The sequence below is a fragment of the Coregonus lavaretus genome (genome assembly GCF_964263955.1).
Source record: "Coregonus lavaretus genome assembly, chromosome: 14".
In the NCBI taxonomy this organism is placed as follows: Eukaryota; Metazoa; Chordata; class Actinopteri; order Salmoniformes; family Salmonidae; genus Coregonus; species Coregonus lavaretus.
The window spans coordinates 27078836-27103256 of record NC_140001.1 but is presented as its reverse complement, the minus strand read 5'-3'; the positions used below and the strand labels follow the sequence as shown (position 1 = coordinate 27103256).

Below are 24421 nucleotides of genomic sequence, written 5' to 3'. Positions count from 1 at the left end.
GCCTTGCGGTTCCCTCTCCTTGTTTATCCAGTTGAGATGTTTCCTTTGTTGTCAGAATGCATCACTGCAGGTGAATTCAGATCTGAAGACATCCTCACCCCCTGGGATGTCTCAGCCATTCTCTTCTCTCATCCTTCAAACACAAACCCCTCTAGCCTTTTATCTACCCCTCTTTTCTAGCCTCCTCTCCTCTCTCTCCTCTCCTCTCCTCTCCTCTCCTCTCCTCTCCTCTCCTCTCCTCTCCTCTCCTCTCCTCTCCTCTCCTCTCCTCTCCTCTCTCTCCTCTCCTCTCCTCTCCTCTCCTCTCCTCTCCTCTCCTCTCCTCTATGTAGCAGGCTCCAGGCTCGTGGCGCTGCCTGCCTGGATTCTGTCCTGTTCTCAGCCTGTTTCTTCTGACTGGTTCCCAGCTCATTAAGAGAAACACTGGAGCATGCTCCTTTTCACCTTCCTTCTACACAGCCACTTAATTAGCTACATAGGAGCATGTGTGTGTGTGTGTGTGTGTGTGTGTGTGTGTGTGTGTGTGTGTGTGTGTGTGTGTGTGTAGACTAGGGCTGGAGATATTTTTACTCGTATAATTAATATTTTTCAAATGTTAACCAGTTTCTGATGGGGAAAGTTGTAATATGCAGAGATCATGTCTGGTTGCATTTGATCTGTAATGTATGTTAAACAAGGTAATTCTAACATCATATGTGCTGTGCATACATGTGTATGTCATGGATCGGTAATGCATGTACTTATGTGTGTGTGTGCAGTGCTTTCAGAAAGTATCCACACCCCTTGACTTTTGATTTTGTTGCGTAGCCTGAATTTAAAATGGATTAAATTGAGATGTTGTGTCATTGGCCTACACGCAATACCCCATAATGTCAAAAAGGAATTATGTTTCTATATTTTAGCTGAAATGTCTTGAGTCAATAAGTATTCAACCCCTTTGTTATGGCAAGCCTAAATAACTTCAGGAGTAAAAATGTACTTAACAAGTCACATAATAAGTTGCAGGGACTCTGTGTGCAATAATAGTGTTTCACATGATTTTTGAATGACTACCTCATCGCTGTACCCCACACATACAATTATCTTTAAGGTCCCTCAGTCGAGCAGTGAATTTCAAACACAGATTCAACCACAAAGACCAGGGAGGTTTTCCAATGCCTCACAAAGAATGGCACCTATTGGTAGATGGGTAAAAAAAAAAAAAAGCAGACATTGAATATCTATTTGAGCATGGTGAAGTTACACTTTGGATGGTGTATCAATACACACAGTACCTACAAAGATACAGGAGTCTTTTCTAATTCAGTTGCCGGAGAGGAAGGACACCGCTCAGGGATTTCACCAAGAGGCCAATGGTGACTTTAAAACAGTTACAGAGTTGAATTGCTGTGATAGGACAAAACTGAGGATGGATCAACAACATTGTAGTTACTCCACAATACTAACCTAAATGACAGAGTGAAAAGAAGGAAGCTTGTACAGAATAAAAATATTCCAAAACATGTATCCTGTTTGCAATAAGGCAGTAAAGTAAAACTGCAAAAAAATTGGCTAAGAAATTTACTTTATATCCTGAATACAAAGCGTTATGATTGAGGCAAATTCAATACAACATATTACTGAGTACCACTCTCCATATTTTCAAGGACTAGGGAGTTTTTTAGGATAAAAAGAAATGGAATAGAGCTAAGCACAGGCAAAATCCTTGAGGAAATCCTGGTTCAGTCTGCTTTCCAACAGACACTGGGAGACAAATTCACCTTTCAGCAGGACAATAACCTAAAACACAAGACCAAATATACACTGGAGTTGCTTACCAAGATGACATTGAATGTTCCTGAGTGGCCTAGTTACAGTTTTGACTTAAATTGGCTTGTAAATCTATAGCAAGACTTGAAAATGGCTGTCTAGCGATGATCAACAACCAACTTGACAGAGCTTGAAGAATTTTAAAAAGAATAATGTGCAAATATTGTACCATCCAGGTGTGACAAGCTATTACAGACTCACAGCTGTATGAATACTTATGTAAATGAGATATTTCTGTATTTCATTTTCAATACATTTGCAAAAATGATTAAAAACATGTTTTCACTTTGCCATTATGGGGTATTATGTGTAGATAGGTGATATTATTGTTTTATTTTGATCTATTTTGAATTCAGACTGTAACACAACAAAATGTGGAATAAGTCAAGGGGTATGAATACTTTCTGAAGGCACTGTATGTGTGTGTGTGTTGGCAGTGTGACAGAGATGTTGTTCCCACCTCCTCTGTAATGGAATCAGCGGTGGTTACCTTCTCCTCTCTATCTCACACATAATCCCATTAACAGCACTCTGCTGGAGTAGAGCCTTCCTCTGACCAGCCCAGGCCACCCTCAGGCCACGCTACCTGGGACAGGGGGCAAACCAACGCCTCTTTAACACCTCACACCTCCCTCCATCCCTCCCACTAGTCCCCCTCTCTGCTTTGCTTTCTCTGAAACACAGGAGAATCATTGTACTCATCATCCCAAATGGCACCCTATTCCCTAGGTAGTGCACTATTTTTTATCACGGCTACTCATAACTCATGGAGCCATTGACCAGGGCATAACCATGTACTTCCTATCCGTTAACCAGGCTCACATTAAAATCATATCATGGTCTGTCGGCCGGCAGTATGGTTTGATGGGTATTGCAAAAACACCAGTGACCAATACGTTTGGCTGTGCTTTCACATGTTTATTGACTGTTGCTGGGTGTGTGTTTTACAGGAACAGCTGTAGAATGGACCCGGTTGTAAAATATGCTGTTAGTATTGTTGTTGTTGGTCATCATCAGGGATTTACTACTATTGATATGAATGAGACAGTGTCAGTAAAGATGGCTGTCAGTAGACACAGATAGCTTTGCAGTCTAATCATCATAGCAACAGGCAGCCAGGGGGCTTCCAGAGGTAGAGCTCTGTGAAAACAGTTTAGTCTGAGCAGCAGGTGACAGTTTGTGCAGTGGCCCATGCCTTAGTTTGCCTATTTGTGTGTGCTCAGGAGGAGGTAGCATGGTTCAGATGGTGGCAGACTCTCCCCTACTGCCTTGTGAGCTGTAATCAAACTACTCAGGTTCCCATGGAAACCACCTCCATCCTATCAGCACTGCTGCTAGGCGATGTGAAGATGATTATGGTGGTGGTTGGCGTTGGGGTTGTAGTTAGCAGTGTTCTAGGGTCCTGAGAGGCGAGGCATACTCCCTCTCACAAAAGCAACGTTTAACCACTAACTAAACACAGCAATGCAGTGATCTAGTGTGGGTTGTTACTGGCAAGGAAATGAAATACACACACTAGGGGCCCAGTGTCACAGAATTCACACAGACCCAGCGATCAGGAGCAGAAGTGTTACTGCAACATGACATTAAAGGGTCATTATGTTAAAGACGATGCATTACCTCTAACATGTGGTATGAAAACAGCCATTTCTCTAATGTGTTGTACAATATAAACATATCCACCTCTTACTAGATACGTCTGACATTGGAGTAGCAGCCAGCCAGGGATTCTAAACATTGTCCTTGTCTTGAGTTCTAAAAATGGAATAATGCTCTTTAGCCAAGCCGTTCTGATTAAGATGTCATCTCAGCCCTCTTGAGCTCCCACACCCCCCCACCCCTCCCTCAAGGGGCTGCACCAGTTTACCTTTCATTAGGGGACCCTCTGTGCAAAATGTGTTTGCTGATAAGAGCCAGCAGTTTATCAACAGTTTATAAAGGCTGACGTTTGGATTAATCAAATCATCACACATCCGGAGAAGGGCCGGACTGTGTAAACACAATCAGATCTGACTCCACAGTTGGAATGAGAGAGGTGGGGGGAAGGAAGGAGGGAGGGAGGGAGGGAGGGAGGGAGGGAGGGAGGGAGGGAGGGAGGGAAGATAAGTGAAGAAAATAAATGGAATCAAATTAGAAAAGTCACCTTTGCAGAAATCAAATGTTTAGAGGAAATGTTTGCTTCTTGGACTGCTGGGTGATTTCAATCAGTCTACATGAGCAGTGCTGAGGGAGGGATGTAGTCATAACTGGCTGTAAAATGGGTCCTAGCATCTGTCTGTCTATCCATCCATCCGTCCCCAAGACTAGCAGAGAACCTCTACAGTGACAGGCAAAACTGGCTCCTCACTATCTCCCATCAACTCTCTATCTGGGGAGAAAATGCGGCGTTGCAGTCTCACTTTAGAGGGACACTGATCACAAGCACGACTCATCTCAACTGTGGAGAGAGGTTGCGCGCTCTCTCTCTCTCTCTCTCTCTCTCTCTCTCTCTCTCTCTCTCTCTCTCCCCCTCCGTCCTCGTCACCCTCATTTTCCAAGACAGAGAGAGCAGAGGATTCCGCTCGGTTTCTCTGCTCACAGAGTGGAAGTTGGAGTTGAAGAGATCTTCAAAAGGCACATGTAATTGAGCAGCCCTAGATAGGCTATCTGGGAACATGAAACAGCAACAGTTGTGACGGGAGGTAATTGCCTCCTTGGGCCTGTATAATGTCTTGTCGAGGCTTTAAACTCCAGCAAACTGCTGGAAGTCCTTATGTCGGCAGGTAATATGTTCCAGGCATGAGCAGTCATGTGAAATGAAAGAAAGATAGCACTGCTGTGTGCATGCGTGTGTGTGAAAATATGGAAGATAGAAAATGTGTAAGTGTGTGCCAGCGTCTGTGTGCTAGTGTGAGTGTGAGAAAGTATTTTACGGTATAGATTTTTTTCTTAGGTTCTGCATTGTTTTTTTTATTAATTCATGCAGTGTTTTCATTATATGTTCTTGGAGCAAAGGTGCTGTGAAACTCTCTCTCTCTTTATCTCTGTGGGAGCAGGAATTACCCCCACATTTCTTCTCTAAATTACTTATTGTAGTGTTTATGGAATTCTGTATCTTGATTTAAAAGCGCAGTGTTTTTCTGTAATACACTGTAGTGGATTAACTTTTGCCATGGCATTTATACATGAGTAATTGCTTTTTCAGATGTGTTGACATAAACATCCAATAGTAACCTGGGCACTGTTGAGTCACATGCCTTTTGATGATAAACAACATAGAATGAAGGCTCAGCAAACAGCACAGAAAGCATTTAATAATAATCCATTACTGGAGTTGTGTTTGACTTTCCAGTCATCCTTTCCTTTGTTACCTCTAAATGCACACAGTGTAAACCCAAGCATCCCTGTCAGTGTAAAACCAAGCATCCCTGTCAGTGTAAAACCAAGCATCCCTGTCAGTGTAAAACCAAGCATCCCTGTCAGTGTAACCCCAAGCATCCGTGTCATAGAGGCTCCTACGCAGGCAGAAAAGTCAAGCAGAGTTGTGGCCTTAATTGTCAGGGTTATTGTCCTCTTCCCTGACCACCATCCAACCCGCTCCAGTCCCCTCCCCTCCCATTCTGTAAGACACAGAGACACAGAGACACAAAGAGAGAGCAAGAGAGAGGGAGAGAGAGAGAGAGGGAGAGAGAGACCTCAGGAAGGAGATGTGTTATTAGCTGGCCCTCTCCGCTGCAATTAATGGAACATCTGTCCACACAAAAACAGCCGCCCCCAATTCCCAGCAGTTTACCCTCTATATAAACAGCTAATAAGCCTACAGTGTGTGCGTCACTTAGGGGGTCAGGCCTGCACTGTTTCAGACCACTCCACTTTACTGCACACCCTACACTTTATATTACACTTCATATTTATGCAGGTGGATTGGGGTGAGAGGTTGAAATATCCTGTTGAGGTGATAGATAGACTATGCTACAATATATTCCCAGCATCAGCCCTCCTGATAGAGAAGTGTTGCCAGTGGTGAATAGATGAGGAGAATCAGTCAGTCAGTCAGTGGGTCTGTCTCCCTCCCACAGCTGAAGAGTGAAGCTAAGCCCCTCTCCTCTCCTCTTCCCCTGATTAACTGGCTCTTTGTTCCATTGGTGGTGGCGCCCTCCGTGAAGCAGATTGCAGTGGGCAAACTGTCGGCTTTAAAACAAGCCTACCGCTGTGCTAATCTGCATCAGCATTTTTGTTTGTTGTTTGGTCCCTAAAGCAATGTTGCTCCAAAGAAATTTGGGAGGTTTTTTTTATATACTTTGGGGAATGGGATGTTGAGGGATGGAGAGGGGTGTTGAGGGATGGAGAGGGGTGTTGAGAGATGGAGAGGTGTGTTGAGGGATGGAGAGTTGTGTTGAGGGATAGAGAGAGGTGTTGAGGGATGGAGAGGGGTGTTGAGGGATAGAGAGGGGTGTTGTGGGATGGAGAGGGGTGTTGAGGGATGGAGAGGGGTGTTAAGGGAAGGAGAGGGGTGTTGTGGGATGGAGAGGGGTGTTGAGGGATGGAGAGGGGTGTTGTGAGATGGAGAGGGGTGTTGAGGGGTGTTCAGTGATGGAGAGGGGTTTTGTGGGATGGAGAGGGGTGTTGAGGGATGGAGAGGTGTGTTGTGTTTGAGATGCAAAAACAACCAACTCAGTTAAATGTGGGTCAATTTCACGAAGCTTTAGTTTCTAAGTGTTTTTACTATGTGACCTTAATTGCTTGCCTGATGTTTGTGTGTCTGTGTTTTCTCTGTGTCTCCAGGCAGCTTCTATGGCCCTGAGCAGCTTGGGTCATGTGTACACAGCCATCGGGGACTACCCTAATGCCCTGGCCAGCCACAAGCAGTGTGTCTTACTGGCCAAGCAGTCCAAGGACCAGCTGTCGGAGGCACAGGAGCTGGGCAACATGGGTGCCGTCTACATCGCCATGGGCGACTTTGAAAACGCTGTCCAATGTCACGAGCAGCACCTGGGCATCGCCAAGGCCCTGACCAATAAGAGGGAAGAGGCCCGTGCCTACAGCAACCTGGGCAGTGCCTACCACTACCACCGTAACTTTGACAAGGCCATGTCCTACCACACCCATGTGCTGGAGCTGGCCCAGGAGCTGGAGGAGCAGCCTATAGAGATGAGGGCGTACGCTGGGCTGGGTCACGCTGCACGCTGCATGCAGGACCTGGAGAGAGCCAAGCAGTACCACCAACAGCAGCTGGCCATCGCTGAGGGCCTGAAGGACAGGGCTGCAGAGGGAAGAGCCTCCTCCAACCTGGGTACGTAACAACACAGAGGGGTAGGCTGTGGTGGGTGGGGCGGGAGACTGGGCTGACCATAGCATCATATCCAACTATAACATTTTCATTTTTAGGTTTCTTTTCAAACATGGCTAACAATGAATATCTCTAGTTTAGTACGGTGTTATTATGCTTCCTATTAGAGTGGCCCCTCGGCATGTCCCTGGCATTTGAGGTCAATTTACAGCGCAGTCCCTCATGTTGTGGGTTTACCTTTTCTGACGAGCATGTGAGTTCCTCTATTTGTCCCTGTCCATCCTACAGGATGAGGAACCACCTTGTTGTTAGAAAGTTTGTCTGGTAGATGGTAGAATGAAGGCGGTCCCAGGCAGGCGGAGGGAGGTAAATATTGACTGTGTGTTTGCTCCAGCCCAGCAGCGTGGGGTTTTAACCAGGTCATTGCCCTGCTGAAAAGCCGGGATGCTTCCTCACAAGGAGCTTGGCAGGATGTGATGGGAACAGGCTAGAATAGTAGTGTAGAGGTCATGGTTTGCCAGTGAGAGAGAGACTGCGTGGAGGTGGAGGCTGCATCAGTATTCTCTCTGTATTTTAGTACCGGCTGTGCCAAGTGGCAGGCTTTGATGGTGGGGTGATATCCGCATTCCTCTCATGTTGTTATTCTCTGCTCCTGCTTTTTCCTTTGTTTGTTGTGGGTTCCAGGTACTACTATATCACTAGTACGTCTGTTTACCTGTCTCTGCTTGTTGTGGGTTCCAGGTACTACTATATCACTAGTACGTCTGTTTACCTGTCTCTGCTTGTTGTGGGTTCCAGGTACTACTATATCACCAGTACGTCTGTTTACCTGTCTCTGCTTGTTGTGGGTTCCAGGTACTACTAAATCACCAGTACGTCTGTTTACCTGTCTCTGCTTGTTGTGGGTTCCAGGTACTACTAAATCACCAGTACATCTGTTTACCTGTCTCTGCTTGTTGTGGGTTCCAGGTACTATTATATCACCAGTACGTCTGTTTACCTGTCTCTGCTTGTTGTGGGTTCCAGGTACTACTAAATCACCAGTACGTCTGTTTACCTGTCTCTGCTTGTTGTGGGTTCTAGGTACTATTATATCACCAGTACGTCTGTTTACCTGTCTCTGCTTGTTGTGGGTTCTAGGTACTACTATATCACCAGTACATATGTTTACCTGTCTCTGCTTGTTGTGGGTTCTAGGTACTACTATATCACCAGTACATCTGTTTACCTGTCTCTGCTTGTTGTGGGTTCTAGGTACTACTATATCACTAGTACGTCTGTTTACCTGTCTCTGCTTGTTGTGGGTTCCAGGTACTATTATATCACCAGTACGTCTGTTTACCTGTCTCTGCTTGTTGTGGGTTCTAGGTACTACTATATCACCAGTACATCTGTTTACCTGTCTCTGCTTGTTGTGGGTTCTAGGTACTACTATATCACTAGTACGTCTGTTTACCTGTCTCTGGGTATGTCCACATTCATATATACTGATAGTTACCTGACTTAGCTCTTGCTATAGATTTTTTTATTGGATGTTCATGATCACAACCTTGTTTTAAGCGTTTAAATGTTGTTTAAAATGGAGCCCTACATAGTTACTAGTGTGAGAACAAAGACCATTGAAAACAGCTAAATGTGTTGCTATAAGTCCAGTCCAGGTTCAGGTCTACTACTGGTATGTAGATTTACTGCAGTGTTGCGTGATACAGGATACCTCTGCCTGGTCAGGGAGCTGTGATGTGATTGGTCAGGACAGGAGTCTCTGCATGGGCCCAGAGCAGTGACTGAGTTATCACTGGCTGGGATGTGCTAGAGTGATGGAACACTAACATATAACTATCACACTGTCACAGGAGAAAAGAAGCCCATAAAAACCCTTTACATCTTTCATGGGAACTCTCTGCACATGAATACCCACGCTGTTCTGTTCTGTTCTGCTCTGCTCTCCCCCCCACCGGCAAGGACTTAATCAAATCTAGCAAATGAATCCTAGTGCTGTAGATAACTAAAATATAGAGACATAGAAAAGACAGAGAGGGGGAAATTAAGTCTATAAGATCAGGCCTTTTGATTGGAGCTCAAATGTAATTATTGTCCCTTTTTCAAAGCCCTAGTCATCTGATGGTCAAAACCTGCAGAAATAAAATGATTAGCAATGTAACCTTTCCAATGCAGGGAGAACATAATGATAACACGTAGTGCAACAGGGGATAAAGGTACCCCTATGATTATTCAATAGCAGCAGAGGGAGAGCTGGGCCACGTGGACAAAGATCCATATAGCCATAAATTGCCTGAATTGATGTGATAACAATAAATAGAACAATAAGTTAATAACCACCTTTTTTATTTGTATTATCCTTTAAACTACTACTACTAGTGTCACACCCTGACTTATGGGACTCTTGTATGTTGAGTCAGGGTGTGGAAATCTATGTTGTATATTCTATGTTTAGTTCTAGTTGTTCTACTTCTATGTTTGGCCGGGTGTAATTCCCAATCAGAGGCAGCTGTTGCTCGTTGTCTCTGATTGGGGATCATACTTAAGTAGCCTGTTTGCAATCCTTAGTTGTGGGATCTTGTTCCGTGTATAGGCTTGTATTGTGTTTAGCCTGAGGACTTCACATTACGTTGTTTTGTTGTTTTTGTTTGTGTGTTTATTTTTATAATAAACATGTATGCATTTCACGCTGCGCCTTGGTCTGACCCGTCCTTCAACGAACGTGACAGAAGATCCCACCAAACACGGACCAAGCAGCGTGCCCAGGAGCATTTGGTCTTGGGAGGAGATATTTGCGGTGAAAGGACCCTGGGCGAAGGTGGAAGCCCAGGCAGGAGAGGAGCAACGGCAACACAGAAGGCGCCGGCCGAGGAGGAAGCCCGAGAGGCAGCCCCAATAATTTTTTTGGGGTGGCTAAAGGGGTGGTCGGGGAGCGAGAGAGAAGAGCCACGACCAGTGCACCCGGTGGGTTTCCAGGTTGAGTCCCTACGACCATGGGAACAAGAGTGGGAACAGTTTTATTCCTGAGGAGTCGGAGGATGACGACGACGATAAGTTTCTGTTCCCTAACTCGTGGGGGCTCCCGGAGGAGTCCTCACTAGAGGAGGATTGCCGAGAGAGAGAGAAGGATCGGATCTGCAGGGTAAGAGAGGAGGCCACCACATTACGGGGGCTGATAGCGAGAATAGAGCAGGAAAGCTCCATTCAAGAGGAGGCACTGCAGGAGGAAGTAGATGCACGGAGAGAGGAGCTGGTTAGGCAACATAAGGAGCGTGGGTTAATTGAGGAACCCATGTATGCGGAGAGACGCACTGTATCGCCAGTGCGCATGCACAGCCCAGTGCGTTCTGTGCCAGCGCCCCGCACGTGTCGTGCGAAAGTGGGCAGCCAGCCAGGACGGGTTGTGCCGGCTCAACGCTCCTGGTCTCCAGTGCGCCTCCAAGGTCCAGTATATCCTGCTCCAGTTCTACGCACTGTGTCACCAGTGCACCTCACCAGTCCTGTACGGCCCGTACCTGCTCCTCGCACCAAGCCAGTGGTGTGTGTCCCCAGTCCGGCCCGGCCCGTTCCTGCTCCTCACACCAGACCAGTGGTGCGTGCTCCCAGTCAGGCCCGGCCCGTTCCTGCTCCTCACACCAGACCAGTGGTGCGTGCTCCCAGTCCGGCCCTGCCCGTTCCTGCTCCTCGCACCAAGCCAGTGGTGCGTGTCGCCAGCCCGGCCCGTGCCTGCTCCTCACACCAGACCAGTGGTGCGTGCTCCCAGTCCGGCCCGGCCCGTTCCTGCTCCTCACACCAGACCAGTGGTGCGTGCTCCCAGTCCGGGCCGGCCCGTTCCTGCTCCTCGCACCAAGCCAGTGGTGCGTGTCACCAGCCCGGTACGACCCGTCCCTGCTCCCCGCAACAAGCCAGTGGTGTGTCCCCAGTCCGGCCCGGCCTGTACCTGCTTCCCGCACCAAGCCAGTGGTGCGTGTTCCCAGTCCGGCCAGGCCCGTTCCTGTTCCTCGCACCAAGCCAGTGGTGCGTGTTGCCAGTCCGGCCCGGCCCGTTCCTGCTCCTCGCACCAGACCAGTGGTGCGTGTGTCCAGTCCGGCACGGCCCGTGCCCGTTCCACCGGTGCCTGGTCCGGCACCGGTCAGCTGCTCCACTCCGGAGCCAGAGCAGTCCGCTCCACCGGTGCCTGATCCAGCTCCGGTCGGTTGCTCCACTCCGGAGCCAGAGCAGTCTGCTCCACCGGTGCCCAGTCCAGCTCCGGTCAGCAGTTCTACTCCGGAGCCAGAGCATTCCACTCCACCGGGGTCCAGTACAGCTCTGGTCAGCAGTTCCATTCCGGAGCCAGAGCAGTCCGCTCCACCGGTGCATAGTCCAGCTCCGGTCAGCAGCTCCATTCCGGAGCCAGAGCAGTCCGCTCCACCGGTGCCTAGTCCAGATCCGGTCAGCAGCTCCACTCCGGAGCCAGTTCAGTCCGCTCCACCGGTGCCCAGTCCAGCTCCGGTCAGCAGCTCCAGTCCAGACCCAGACGTCAGCCCCTCTCCAGGTTCGGGGTCTCCCACACCAGGGCCCAGACAGGGCTTGGTGCATCGTGGGAGGAAGGAGAGGGGAAGCAGCGCGCCGAGGTCCAGACCAGACCAGGGGCGCAACGGGGTGGCTGAGAGAATGTGGTTGTCACGCCCCGGATCCACCTCCGAGGCAGAATGCCCACCCGGACCGTACCCTGTTATGTCAGGTTTGTGCGGTCGGAGTCCGCACCTTTGGGGGGGGGTACTGTCACACCCTGACTTATGGTACTCTTGTATGTTGAGTCAGGGTGTGGAAATCTATGTTGTATATTCTATGTTTAGTTCTAGTTGTTCTACATCTATGTTTGGCCGGGTGTGATTCCCAATCAGAGGCAGCTGTTGCTCGTTGTCTCTGATTGGGGATCATACTTAAGTAGCCTGTTTGCAATCCTTAGTTGTGGGATCTTGTTCCGTGTATAGGCTTGTATTGTGTTTAGCCTGAGGACTTCACGTTATGTTGTTTTTGTTCGTGTGTTTATTTTTATAATAAACATGTATGCATTTCACGCTGCGCCTTGGTCTGACCCGTCCTTCAACAAACGTGACAACTAGTTTGATGGTTGTAGCCATCAATTCTCCCAATAACAATCACTCTTATTAGCAAACTTGTTTCATTTCAAACTTCACATTTCTCCAGTATAGGCTACTTATCGTAATGAACGATATCAGCAAAATGCCATTGTCAATGTCGATCATTTATGGTTTATCGTCCCACCTCTAAGGAGAGGTCTACGACATAGCACATTCAGCTGTATTTGAGTCCAGCCATTACAATATACAGTATGTTGGTGGCATGGCTTATGACAGCCATCAAGACAGTTGTAAAGCTGACTCTAATGGACAACTAAGATACATAATGGTTCTCCAGGATGACTTATTGCTATCCTCAGAAGTGAGAGTGTGGAAGCAGGGACCAAGGTCAATCAGCCAAAGATAAATTGACGCTGCTCGCCTTTGACCAGCATAACACCCAACCAGTGCGGTAAGCACTTAGGTTCCATCTATGAATATTCAGAAAGGTCGTAAAACAGGGCCTCTAGCGAGTACAGTTTATGATGCTACATTTGAGCCCTGCAATAGGGGGCAGTGCATTTCTTAGCCAGGGCACCGTAGTCCAGAGTTTCCCAAACTTGGTCCTGGGGGGCCCACCCTGCGTGCACATTTTGGTTTTTGCCCTAACACTACACAGCTGATTCAAATAACCAACTCATCATCAAGCTTTGATTATTTGAATCAGCTGTGTAGTGCTAGGGAAAAAACCCAAACGTGCACCCAGGGGGGGCCCCAGGAAAAAAATTAAAAGATTGTGCCCTTCTTTCCAGCTAGCTTGGCATCAAGAGGATCTTTAGTCCCACCAGTAACAGCAAGTATACATCGGCAGCAACAAGACTTCAAATTCCATGACACAATAATTACATTGTATTTGATGTAGCGTCAAAAAGCCACAGCTTGTGACAAAACCAGAGCACAATGGAGGAGGAGGAGGAGGAGGAGGAGGAGAGTGGGCCTGTTGCTCCGTACTGCCAAGGACAAGCTGCAGTGCTTCATGGTGATGGCTGGGAGGGAGGTGGAGTGTTAGGTGATTGTGTTGATGTTGCCCTCCTGTATCTACCTCTTGTTTTTCCATTCCCCTTTTTCCTTGTTTCTTTATTCTCTCTATCCTTGCTCTCCTTCTCTCTGCCTGACAGGGCCTTACCTCTCTGTCCTCTCTCTCTTTCTTTCTTCCTTTCTTTCTTTCTTTCTTTCTTTCTTTCTTTCTTTCTTTCTTTCTTTCTTTCTTTCTTTCTTTCTTTCTCTATCTCTGGCTCTCTCTCTTTTCCCCTCACCTCTAGTGATTGTAATCTGCGGCTGTCAGGCTCCAAGTAATTGAAACTGACTTGATGAATCGCTTAATTACCTTTAATAGCTGATTCTCCAAGAGCTGAATAATGAAGATGACAGAGAATTAAGTGGGTAAAAATATATATATATGATTACACTGTTTTTGTTGTTGTTGTTTGTGGTGATGGTGGTGGGAGGAATGTTGTTGTTGCCTAGTCATTCCCCCACATACTGTAGCCAACTTGACATACTGTAGCCTACTGTACAGTCCTCTAGCTTTGAATCACCACCATGCAGAGATAAAACATGTTGTACACAAAACGAGAAGACATGATCAAGCGTAAGATTAACAAGCTTAAGAGAGGAGAGAAATAGCAGTGTCGTATAGCGAGGGGTAGAGAACATGAAGAAAGAAAGTATTTTTCCCCAGATCTTTTATTCTGCTCTCAGGTCTTCTCTGATGATCTATGTTGACGTGGAGAGGGTGGAGCGGCCCCTGTCATGGCTTACAGGTAGCATGTAGCCAGCTAGCACTCTGCTCAGCACAGCGATAGTGTCACGCCCTGACTCTGGGGACTCGTATTTGTTGAGTCAGGGTGTGTATTTTCTGTGTGGTTTGTTCTATGTTGCATTTTCTATGTTTAGATCTAGATCGTTTAGATCTATGTTGGCCGGTGTGGTTCCCAATCAGAGGCAGCTGTAGCTCGTTGTCTCTGATTGGGGCCCATACTTAGGTAGCCTATTGGCACTAGTGGGTTGTGGGATCTTGTTCCATGTTAAGGTATGCTGTGCTGTGCTGCCTTGGACTTCACGTTTTGTTTTGTTTGTTATTTTGTCGGTTGTTTATTCCTTTAAATAAACATGTACGCATATCACGCTGCCCCTTGGTCCGTCCCGTCTGTAAACGAACGTGACAGATAGTAACATGCTTTATTACTGAGGCTGGTTGGCTGACTGATGCCCAGTGGTGACAGGAGCCTTGGCTCAGTGCATGCTGACCTATAAAGGATATGAAAATGTTGCTTTCCAGCCTCTGTTTATTATTCATTAACCGGCTAACTTACCCCCTAGTCAGCATTATTTAATATCTCGGAGAGGACTGGAGTGGTGGCTTTTGCATTTAGCTCACATTTCTGTTATTCATGAAACAGAATCTAAATTGTATTATTTTCTCCTGCAATTCACTTCAAAGAGGTTTTTAATAAGTTTGTTTGGAAGCTGTTTGTACCCTTCTCTCCCTCTCTTCTCTCCCTCTCTTCTCTCCCTCTCTTCACTCCCTCTCTTCTCTCCCTCTCTTCTCTCCCTCTCTTCTCTCCCTCTCTTCTAAAAAAAGTATTTTGAAATGGCGACTCCATCAGTTAACAGGGCCGGAGGTAACAGTTTTAATTAAGCTATTACTTTCCTTGTTTTAACCCTGGTTCCCAGAGGACCTCTTAATGCTGAGACAAAGCTAAATCAAGCAGGAAACGCAACAAAACAACAGCACACCCACTGTGCACACACTGGTTGAATCAACGTTGTTTCCACATCATTTCAATGAAATTACATTGAACCAACGTGGAATAGACGTTTAATTGACGTCTGTGCCCAGTGGGCAGAGCCCAACAGAACAGAGCTATAAAGAACACTGTTCTGGGTGTACTACTCACTGGGTCAGGAGAGATTCAGGGTGAGGGAGAGAGAGAAACTCTGAGTTGAAATGGCTTTAGGCCTTTCCTAATATACTCTCCCTAACCCCAACATGAAAAGTATTCTGTGGAGTCCTGCAGGGGATTGGCTACATGGCTCACACAGAAACACAGCCATGTGGTCTGGAGCAGACAGCAGACTGAGGCAGTCAGGGAGGGAGAGATCTCAGGTTGGTTGTCGTTGGAAACAGCCTAGTCTTTTTATAAGGAGGGAGGGGAGAAGGCAGGGGTAGGAGAGCAGCGGCTGGATTTACAGAGGAATTTATCCAGCCTAATGGAACAGACAGAGTGAATGGAAGAATGCTAGAGGGAAGGAGACAGGGAGTGAGGGAAACCAAACATAACATGTGCATTTATCCTGTTGAGGTGACATCTCAAGGTCTTTCTTCAGGATCATTAGGGCCAACAGGGCCGTGCTGTTAATGTTCCACAGGTAAATATAACCTGCCATGCCCCTGGTTCAGGGCACACAGACAGGAAGGACTGGAATGGAAAACACCTAGTTACTATACTGTGTATGGAGGGAGGGGGTTGTGATTCTTATATACTTTACTATGGACAGAGGGAGGGTAGGGGGGTTGAGGTGATTACATTGGATGCCAGTCTCTTTCTCCTCTTCTGGAGAGTTCCTAATGTATCAGATCTATGCTGCTTGGCCCACTGTCATGTTCATGGAAAAGCAGCAGTTAGTTCCCCCTCTCCATGGCCCCCTTCAGCCCAGTCTCATGACAGAGGACAATGCCAAATACTGGACTGGAAGCCTGTTCCAACATTCTCCCACATTCCCACCTTCCACGTATAGCTATGTACTGTATGTGTTTATTATGAATCCATTCACTGTGTCACTATTAACTCAAACAAAACAGCAACAGCATTCCTTTGCATTTAGAAAATGTATAGCTGCCTTTTCCTTAGCCCATCCACAACTTCAAAATGGAATTTGATCTCTTTACAAAATGGAAAACCTGAGGCGCAATAAAACTTGTCTTGTTCAATGCTCTGGACATTGAGGATAAGATACATAACTATCCAGAGCTATCATAGATCCAGAAGTAACAGAGGTTTCACTGTGGTTTAGCAGGGTTAGCCGTAACAGTCCTGCAGGATAATGAAGGGTCAGCTGGAGAGAGCGGAGAGGAAGGAGGGGTGGAGGGGTGCAGCGGCCTGTCTGTGTGTGCTTGTGTTGGCAGGCCTCCCACTCAGCACACATCCATCTATCCATCCCCCTTTCTTTTTATCTTCCACCTTCCTGTCTCTCTCAGCGTGTCTGTCAGGCCGTGGGAGATGTCTGTGTTTGTGAGTGAGGATTTGGTACCTAAGCCTAGACCCAGACCCAGACCCAGACCCCCACTCCACTCCACCCCACCCCCACTCAGTACCCTGCCTGCCTTCTCTGCCTCAGCTCTCTACCGCTCCCCACAGGTCTCAACACACACAGCACCCAGTGTTAATGTCTAGAAAGCAATTATGCATCTGCTTTTTTACATTCTAACCACTTTAAATTGGTCCTGCAATTTTCTAGACCATTGATTTGTACATAACAATTGAATATGTTGTTTTGTATTCATTCTTCAAGCCCTTGTGTTGACACAGTGTTGGGCTAACTGAAATATGAATGGAGGGTAAGCTAGAGTTTGAATTCTAGGCCAGGGCCGATGGCTGCTTGGTGATTGGCCATCTTTCTTCTATCCCTGGTATCACCCCGGCACAGTGGCAGAGACTCTATTGTTGCTGAAATCCTCTTAGCTGGGCAGAGCAGAGCAGCAGAGTAGAGAGGCAGCTAGCAGACAGCTCCACAGAGCTGCAGACCTCCACAGCCTCCCTCCACACACAGCACAGAATGACACAGTGATTTACTAAGAACAACACACCATCCCTCAAAGTCATCATTGCAGCATTTCTCTCTCACACTGCGCGCCTGTGTAATGCAAAGTGACAACGCATTGCCCACCTTTTAATGTCTTTAGATACGGGGTGGTGAATGGGATAAAGTAGGTGTGTGTGTGTGTGTGTGTGTGTGTGTGTGTGTGTGTGTGTGTGTGTGTGTGTGTGTGTGTGTGTGGCGAGTGAGGGATATTTTGCTTGTTGTTTGATCCCTCTTTTTTCACAGTCATTGTCTGTGCTCACTGTGCAGATGGAAATTATGGAGCTGCAGACTCAAATAACCTCTGGGATTTAGCTTATATACTGTATGTAACATAACAAAGCTTATTGTGCAGTCTGAGAGAAATGCTTTTTGTGCAGTCGGAGTGAATTGCATGGCCATAACAGGGGTCCACAGGAGTCAATCCCTCCTCTCTCTTAGAATTACTTCTTGATGGGGTCATTTGAAATCAGTGTATCTATCACTCCCCCTTTCTTATCCAGCTGTCCAGCCAATCACCATCATTCCCCCTGGTTTGTGTACCAACAGCATTTACCACCTGAGGCCCAAAACATGCTATTATTTACTATCATACAGGGACCCAGGGGTTCTTGTAATCCTCTTACAATTTGGCGGAGACAGAGATTGTTTTCTGACCACTTGTCTGGCCCCCGGCATAGCCTTAGGTCCTCATCTCTTCCGGCTCCAGGTGTAGCTCCAGCGCCAAACTCACCCCCAGCCCCAACTCCAGCCTTTCTCCCCAGCCCACACCCCAGCCCTTGAGCCCCAGATCCCATCTCCAATTTTAGCCTCAAACAGGGGACTCAGGGGAGGGCTGGGGCCATGTTAGCTGGTGATACATCAATAGGCATTATACCCTCTGTGGGATAAGCTCCAAAGGGAAGACATAACCTTGGCAATGACTTTGTGGAGGGAGAAGGCGGTCAGTGCTCCTCCGACCAGCCTGCTGTGAATGTTAACATGCTCTGGGCCTAGGCTGGGCTGGAACTGGGACTGTGGCTGGGCTTGAGGCTGGGCTTGAGGCTGGGCTCTGTCCATGATATGTGATGTGCCAATGTCAGTCTACTGTAACTGTAGACATCCAATGCCAAAAGCCTATTCTGCCTACCATTTGTCATTATAAAAGTGTTAGTAACAGTTGATCAATTCTTTATACAGTATGTTACTTATCCATATTGTATTCTTTCTGGCAATCTGTACAAAGAATTGTACTGTCTCTTGTTTTGTCTGTAGTATGCTTAGCATGTTCATTCCTTCAGGTGTTGACCTGATGATTACTGATTCAGGTAAGTCTATGACATTTTAACCTTGAGACAGAACTACACAGAAACAATCAAGTGCTGAACTACTGTTCCACCTCTACTGAGGGCTTTCCTTTACACTGTAAAACTGTGATGGAACTGGGGGTGAATTATCACAAAGGTGAGCCCATCTATGGATTGGGGCTACGCCACTATTTATGGGCTAGGCAAATCAAATAAATATGCTGCCATCCAATTGACCTTGTGTGGGTAATCCCCCTTCCTTGATACCTGGATTTATACATCCCGGCCGCAACCGGGAGATCCATGGGGCGGCGCACAATTGGCCCAGCATCGTCCAGGTTAGGGGAGGGTTTGGCCGGCAGGGGTATTCTTGTCCCATCGCGCACTAGCGACTCCTGTGGCGGGCTGGGCGCAGTGCACGCTGACACGTTCGCCAGGTGTACAGTGTTTCCTCCGACACATTGGTGCGGCTGGCTTCCGGGTTAAGCGGGCATTGTGTCAAGAAGCAGTGCGGCTCGGCTGGGTTGTGTTTTGGAGGACGCACGGCTCTCGACCTTCGCCTCTTCTGATTCCATACGGGAGTTGCAGCGATGGGACAAGACTGTAACTACCAATTGGATACCACAAAATTGAATACAAAATAAAACAAGAAAGGCTTTTAACTGAACAAACAACTCTAATGGCCTCCACATCTATAGCGCCAGTAGTCATGTCATTTTGGGTTTGTTAAGTTGGCTGTTTACCGTCTGTTTATTTAGCCTCTGCATGCGCCAGTACTGTGGCAGGTTCTGGTAGGGAAAAGTCAGAAAACGCACATGGTGGTCGCTAATCCCAGTGGCACCATCAAGTTCCCACCACAACCCACAAATGCCCCCCTCTCCTGTCCCACTTCCCTGTTTCCCACACTACCCTGCCAAGGCGGGCCCGTCCCCGTCCCAGTGCCCTCTGAGTGGTGCGGCTGGTCTCCCAGTCCCATTAGCCCACACTGATGCCAATGCAGGGGAGCCACAGTTAGCCAGGCCTGTTAGATTAATAGGTGCTCCGCCCGCCCCACCATGCAGCGCCAGGCCCGCCGTGTGATCCTCTCTTTATGTGTTGAGGATCATTACGCCCCGGCTCCAGCTCTGACTACATCCGCTAGCCTGCGGCCATCCCCTTCTCTCCTCCTCTATTCCCTTGCTCCAGGGAGCCACTGTGCTCTGATATTAGGAGTGTTATTATAATTTTATGGAAAGACGGGTGACAACAGTCAGAAGGACTCAGAGCCGAGTGTGGCTCTCAGAGGAAAGGAGGCTAGATGGATAGAGATGGATAGACACTCCGCTGTGTGTATGTGCATGCTGGCTACAAGGATAAAGCTTTTGCTTTCAGGAGGATGGTGTTTTATAAAAGATCCAAAGGGTTCTCTGTTATTAATCGTCTCTGCCCACTCTTTCGCTCTCTTGTTCTCTCTCTCTCTCCTTCTCAGTTGTTTCAGTCCCTGCGGAAAAGTTGGTTTTGCTGATATTATTTCAAGACACAATCATCAAGGACAGTTTAGACAATGGAATGATTCCATTTTGATGTCTTTATAACGCTGTGTGATTGTGCTTCATTTTAATGACCATATTTCATGTGGAACGTGTGCTCCCTGATCAGGGAACAGATGGCTCAGCAGAAAGCATATTTTAACTACCAAATGACTGTTGCTTTCTACATAATGTGGCTGTCTGATGAGGCACTTGAAGTGAACTCCTATTTTCCTGTGAATGGGATATTAATCTTGCCCCCTTCCTCTTCTTCTCCCTCTCTCCTCTCCCCTGTCCACAGGCATTATCCACCAGATGAAAGGAGACTATGAGACTGCACTGAAACTCCACAAAACCCACCTCTCCATCGCCCAGGAGCTCAGTGACTATGCTGCCCAGGGCCGGGCCTACGGTAACATGGGCAACGCCTACAACGCGCTGGGGGCCTTTGACCAGGCTGTGCGCTACCACCGCCAGGAGCTACAGATCTCCATGGAGGTCAACGACCGAGCCTCCCAGGCCTCCACCCATGGTAACCTGGCCGTGGCCTACCAGGCTCTGGGGGCCCACGACCGCGCCCTGCAGCACTACCAGAACCACCTCAACATCGCCCGCGAGCTGCGAGACGTCCAGAGTGAGGCTCGCGCACTGGGCAACCTGGGGAACTTCCACTGCTCCCGGGGAGAGTTCCCCCAAGCCGTGCCCTACTACGAGCAGTACCTTCGCTTGTCCCCTGACCTCCAGGACATGGAGAGTGAGGGGAAAGTCTGCCACAACCTGGGCTACGCCCACTACTGTCTGGGAAGCTACCAGGACGCTGTCAAGTACTATGAGCAGGACCTAGCCCTGGCTAAGGACCTGCATGACAAGCTGAGCCAGGCCAAGGCCTACTGTAACCTTGGACTGGCCTTCAAGGCTCTGGGTGACTTTACCAAGGCAGAGGAGTGTCAGAAGTACCTGCTCTCTTTAGCCCAGTCTCTTAATAATGCACAGGCCCGCTTCCGAGCCCTGGGCAACCTGGGGGACATCTTTGTCTGCAAGAAGGATGTGACCGGAGCTATCCAGTTCTATGAGCAGCAGCTCACCCTGGCTCACCAGGTGAGATTCACTAGGTCCTGGTTGTAGTCATAGTCACAGGAAAGGTCTCCACTTTGTCTGCATACAGTAAGAGAGATTAACGTTATATACTTTTAAGTAAGTACAGCACTCCATTGATTTTGAAAGGCAGGGCTGTTAATGTAATACTGTTGCTGTTGGTCATTTGCTGATGCACTGAAATCCTATCTGTGCTTTGTTTCAGATGAAGGAGCGCAGGATGGAGGCGTGTGCCTACGCTGCCCTGGGTGCCGCCTACAGACTGGTGCAGAAGTACGACAAGGCCCTGGGCTACCACACCCAGGAGCTGGAGGTGTACCAGGAGCTGGGCGATGTGCCCGGGGAGTGTAAAGCCCACGGCCACCTGGCAGCTGTCTACATGGCCCTGGGGAAGTACGCCATGGCCTTCAAGAGCTACGAGGAGCAGCTAGAGCTGGGCCGCAGACTGAAGGACCCGGGGGTAGAGGCCCAGGTCTACGGCAACATGGGCATCACCAAGATGAACGTAGGGGTGATGGAGGAGGCTATAGGCTACCTGGAGCAACAACTGGCCACCCTGCAGCAGCTGAGTGGCAACGAGGCCGTACTGGACCGGGGCAGGGCCTATGGTAACCTGGGAGACTGTTACGAAGCCTTAGGGGACTTTGAGGAGGCCATTAAATACTACGACCAGTACCTGTCTGTGGCCCAGAGCCTGAACCGCATGCAGGACCAGGAGAAGGCCTACCGAGGCCTGGGGAATGGACACAGGTCAGTGACATCGCTCATTAGCCCCTACTAAACATACGTAAAAACCTGTAATGTAACTGGTTATACGATGGCCAAAAGTATGTGGACACCCCTTCAAATTAGTGGATTCGACTAATTCTGACACACCTGTTGCTGACAGGTCTGTCCTCGGTTGTAACACTCACTACCGAGTTCCAAACTGCCTCTGGAAGCAACGTCAGCACAATAACTGTTTTGGCCGAGCAGCTGCACACAAGCCTAAGATCAACATGTGCAATGCCAAGCGTCGGCTGGAGGGGTGTAAAGCTCGCCGCCATTGGACTCTGGAGCAGTGGAAATGCGTTCTCTGGAGTGATGAATCACGCTTCACCTTCTGGCAGTCCGACGGACGGATCTGAGTTTGGCGCATGCCAGGAGAACGCTACCAGCACGAATGCATAGTGCCAACTGTAAAGTTTGGTGGAGGAGGAATAATGGTCTGGGGCTGTTTTTCATGGTTTGGGCTAGGCCCCTTAGTTCCAGTGAAGGGAAATCTTAATGCTACAGCATACAATGACATTCTAGACGATTCTGTGCTTCCAACTTTGTGGCAACAGTTTGGGGAAGGCCCTTTCCTGTTTCAGTATGGCATTGCCCCCGTGCACAAAGCGAGGTCCATACAGAAATGGTTTGTCGAGATCGGTGTGGAAGAACTTGACTGGCCTGTACAGAGCCCTGACCTCAACCCCATCGAACACCTTTGGGATAAATTGGAATGCCGACTGCAAGCCAGGCCTAATCGCCCACACTCAGTGCTCGACCTCACTAATGCTTTTGTGGCTAAATGGAAGCAAGTCCCCACAGCAATATTCCAACATCTAGTGGAAAGCCTTCACAGAAGAGTGGAGGCTATTATAGCAGCAAAGGGGGGCCCAACTCCATATTAATTCCCATGATTTTGGAATGAGATGTTCGACGAGCAGGTGTCCACATACTTTTGGTCATGTAGTGCAGCTCTTTATCAAGTCACTCAGTAGGCAAATCATGCTAATTTGCTTTAGGCCTAACATCATACAAAATATTGGCATTTCTCTCACTCCCTGCAGTAACCCACTTTTCCCACTGAATGAGCCACTTAGATACTGTTCCAGGTAAGCACTGTCATCTGTCCAAATGTCCTCTTCTTGAAGTAGTGATTGGACTAAAGTGTCACTAAAGGATTGGATTGGGTATACATGGTGTCTCTGTAGCTCCACACTGAACAGTGCTGTAGCTCTGTAATGAAAATCTGTGGTTGGAAGAAAAGCACTCTAAAACCATTACATCTTTGATTGCCTGTTACGAAAAGCTAATATCTGAATCATAGATGAAGAGTCCTGCTGATGAAAGTATAAATAGAACTTGAATTTGTCTTTTTCTCGGTTAATAACATTTAAAGGTATCATATTTCTAATACACCTAAGCCACTGTTGCAATCAGAAAGCCGTTCTGCCATTGAATGTTGACAATATCAATTTCTTCTGGTTGTTGCGGTGACAGATAATTTGCTTTGACGGGTATTACTAATAATCATAGTAATCCTACTTTGCGTAATCCTTTTTTCATTTTGTGCCCGCTGCTGTTTTTTCTGCTTGCGCTGGTGCTTGCACTTCAGGACCACCATAGTTTAGAGACACCTTGACGGTTGGTGTTGAGGATCCTGAGGCTGAGTGAGGCTGGTGCTGGCCTACTGACCCCCAGCTGATCTGTATGCAAAGAGGCTTTGGCAGACAGACGTCTGAAACTGGGGGAATCGCAGTTAATGCGAGACAACCTTTTACATTCTTTCTCTTTTCTTCACTTTCTCTTCCCCATATGTGCGTCTGAGAGCTGATAACATCCTGATAGAATACAGGGCGAAACAAAACGCGGCGGCAGCAACCGAGTCATAATTTCAGAGAATACTTTTTCCTCTTATTGTGCATCAACAAGCCACCATAACAATCAGACAGAACCCTGCATTAGCCATACATGAGCTGACTGGGGAAGAATGTACATCTGACTCCTACCATCCTCACTTCCTCATCTCTCTATCCCCCTCGCGCTCTCGCCCTCGCGCTCTCGCCCTCGCGCTCTCTCTCCCAGAGACTTTACTCAACCATCTCACATTAACACACAACATTAATTAATCTCAAGCCTTTTATTCTTTTAATGGTCCTTTTCAAATGACATCCAGCAATTGTTGCTTCGTCTGGGAATGTGAAAATGGTCTATTTGCAAGGTTTCTGCAGCGTGTGCAAGGCGTTCAAGAGAACAAAACCTTGGTATGAATGCAGGTCTTAGCCAGTGTGTAAGCCCATTCACAGAGATAGACAGAACCTGTATCTTCCATGTGACATCCCATCTAGGCCAAGTGGAAGGTGAATTATATTATCTAGCACCCCCCAGCCGATTGTATCATTACCCCCTCAGCCCTTCCTCATTCCCTGCCTCTTCCCTCTACACACACATTAGCAACGGTCATCGAAATTGTTAAAAGGTTTTAAAATCAAATGCAACAGTTAGACAATGGATGAAGATACTCCAAACTTTTTGAATTTTTATAATCCATCAGATATTTACTAAATTATAACACATCAAATATTTTACTGGCAGGGACAACTCAATCAAGTTTGCTGACGACACAACAGTGGTAGGCCTGATTACCAACAACGATGAGACAGACTACAGGGAGGAGGTGAGGGCCCTGGCGGAGTGGTGCCAGGAAAATAACCACTCCCTCAACGTCAACAAAACGAAAGAGCTGATCATGGACTACAGGGCCGCAGTGGAGAGGGT

General features: G+C 47.8%; 1 protein-coding gene across 1 annotated transcript in view; it reads left to right on the top strand.

Moving 5' to 3' along the window:
- LOC311141959 (tetratricopeptide repeat protein 28-like) overlaps nucleotides 1-24421 on the top strand; it is a 325737-nt gene that overhangs the window by 271495 nt on the left and 29821 nt on the right. The window contains 3 exon segments of the mRNA XM_084177484.1: nucleotides 6574-7081; nucleotides 20103-20899; nucleotides 21102-21646. Of these exon segments, the coding sequence (XP_084033610.1) occupies nucleotides 6574-7081; nucleotides 20103-20899; nucleotides 21102-21646 (1850 nt within the window).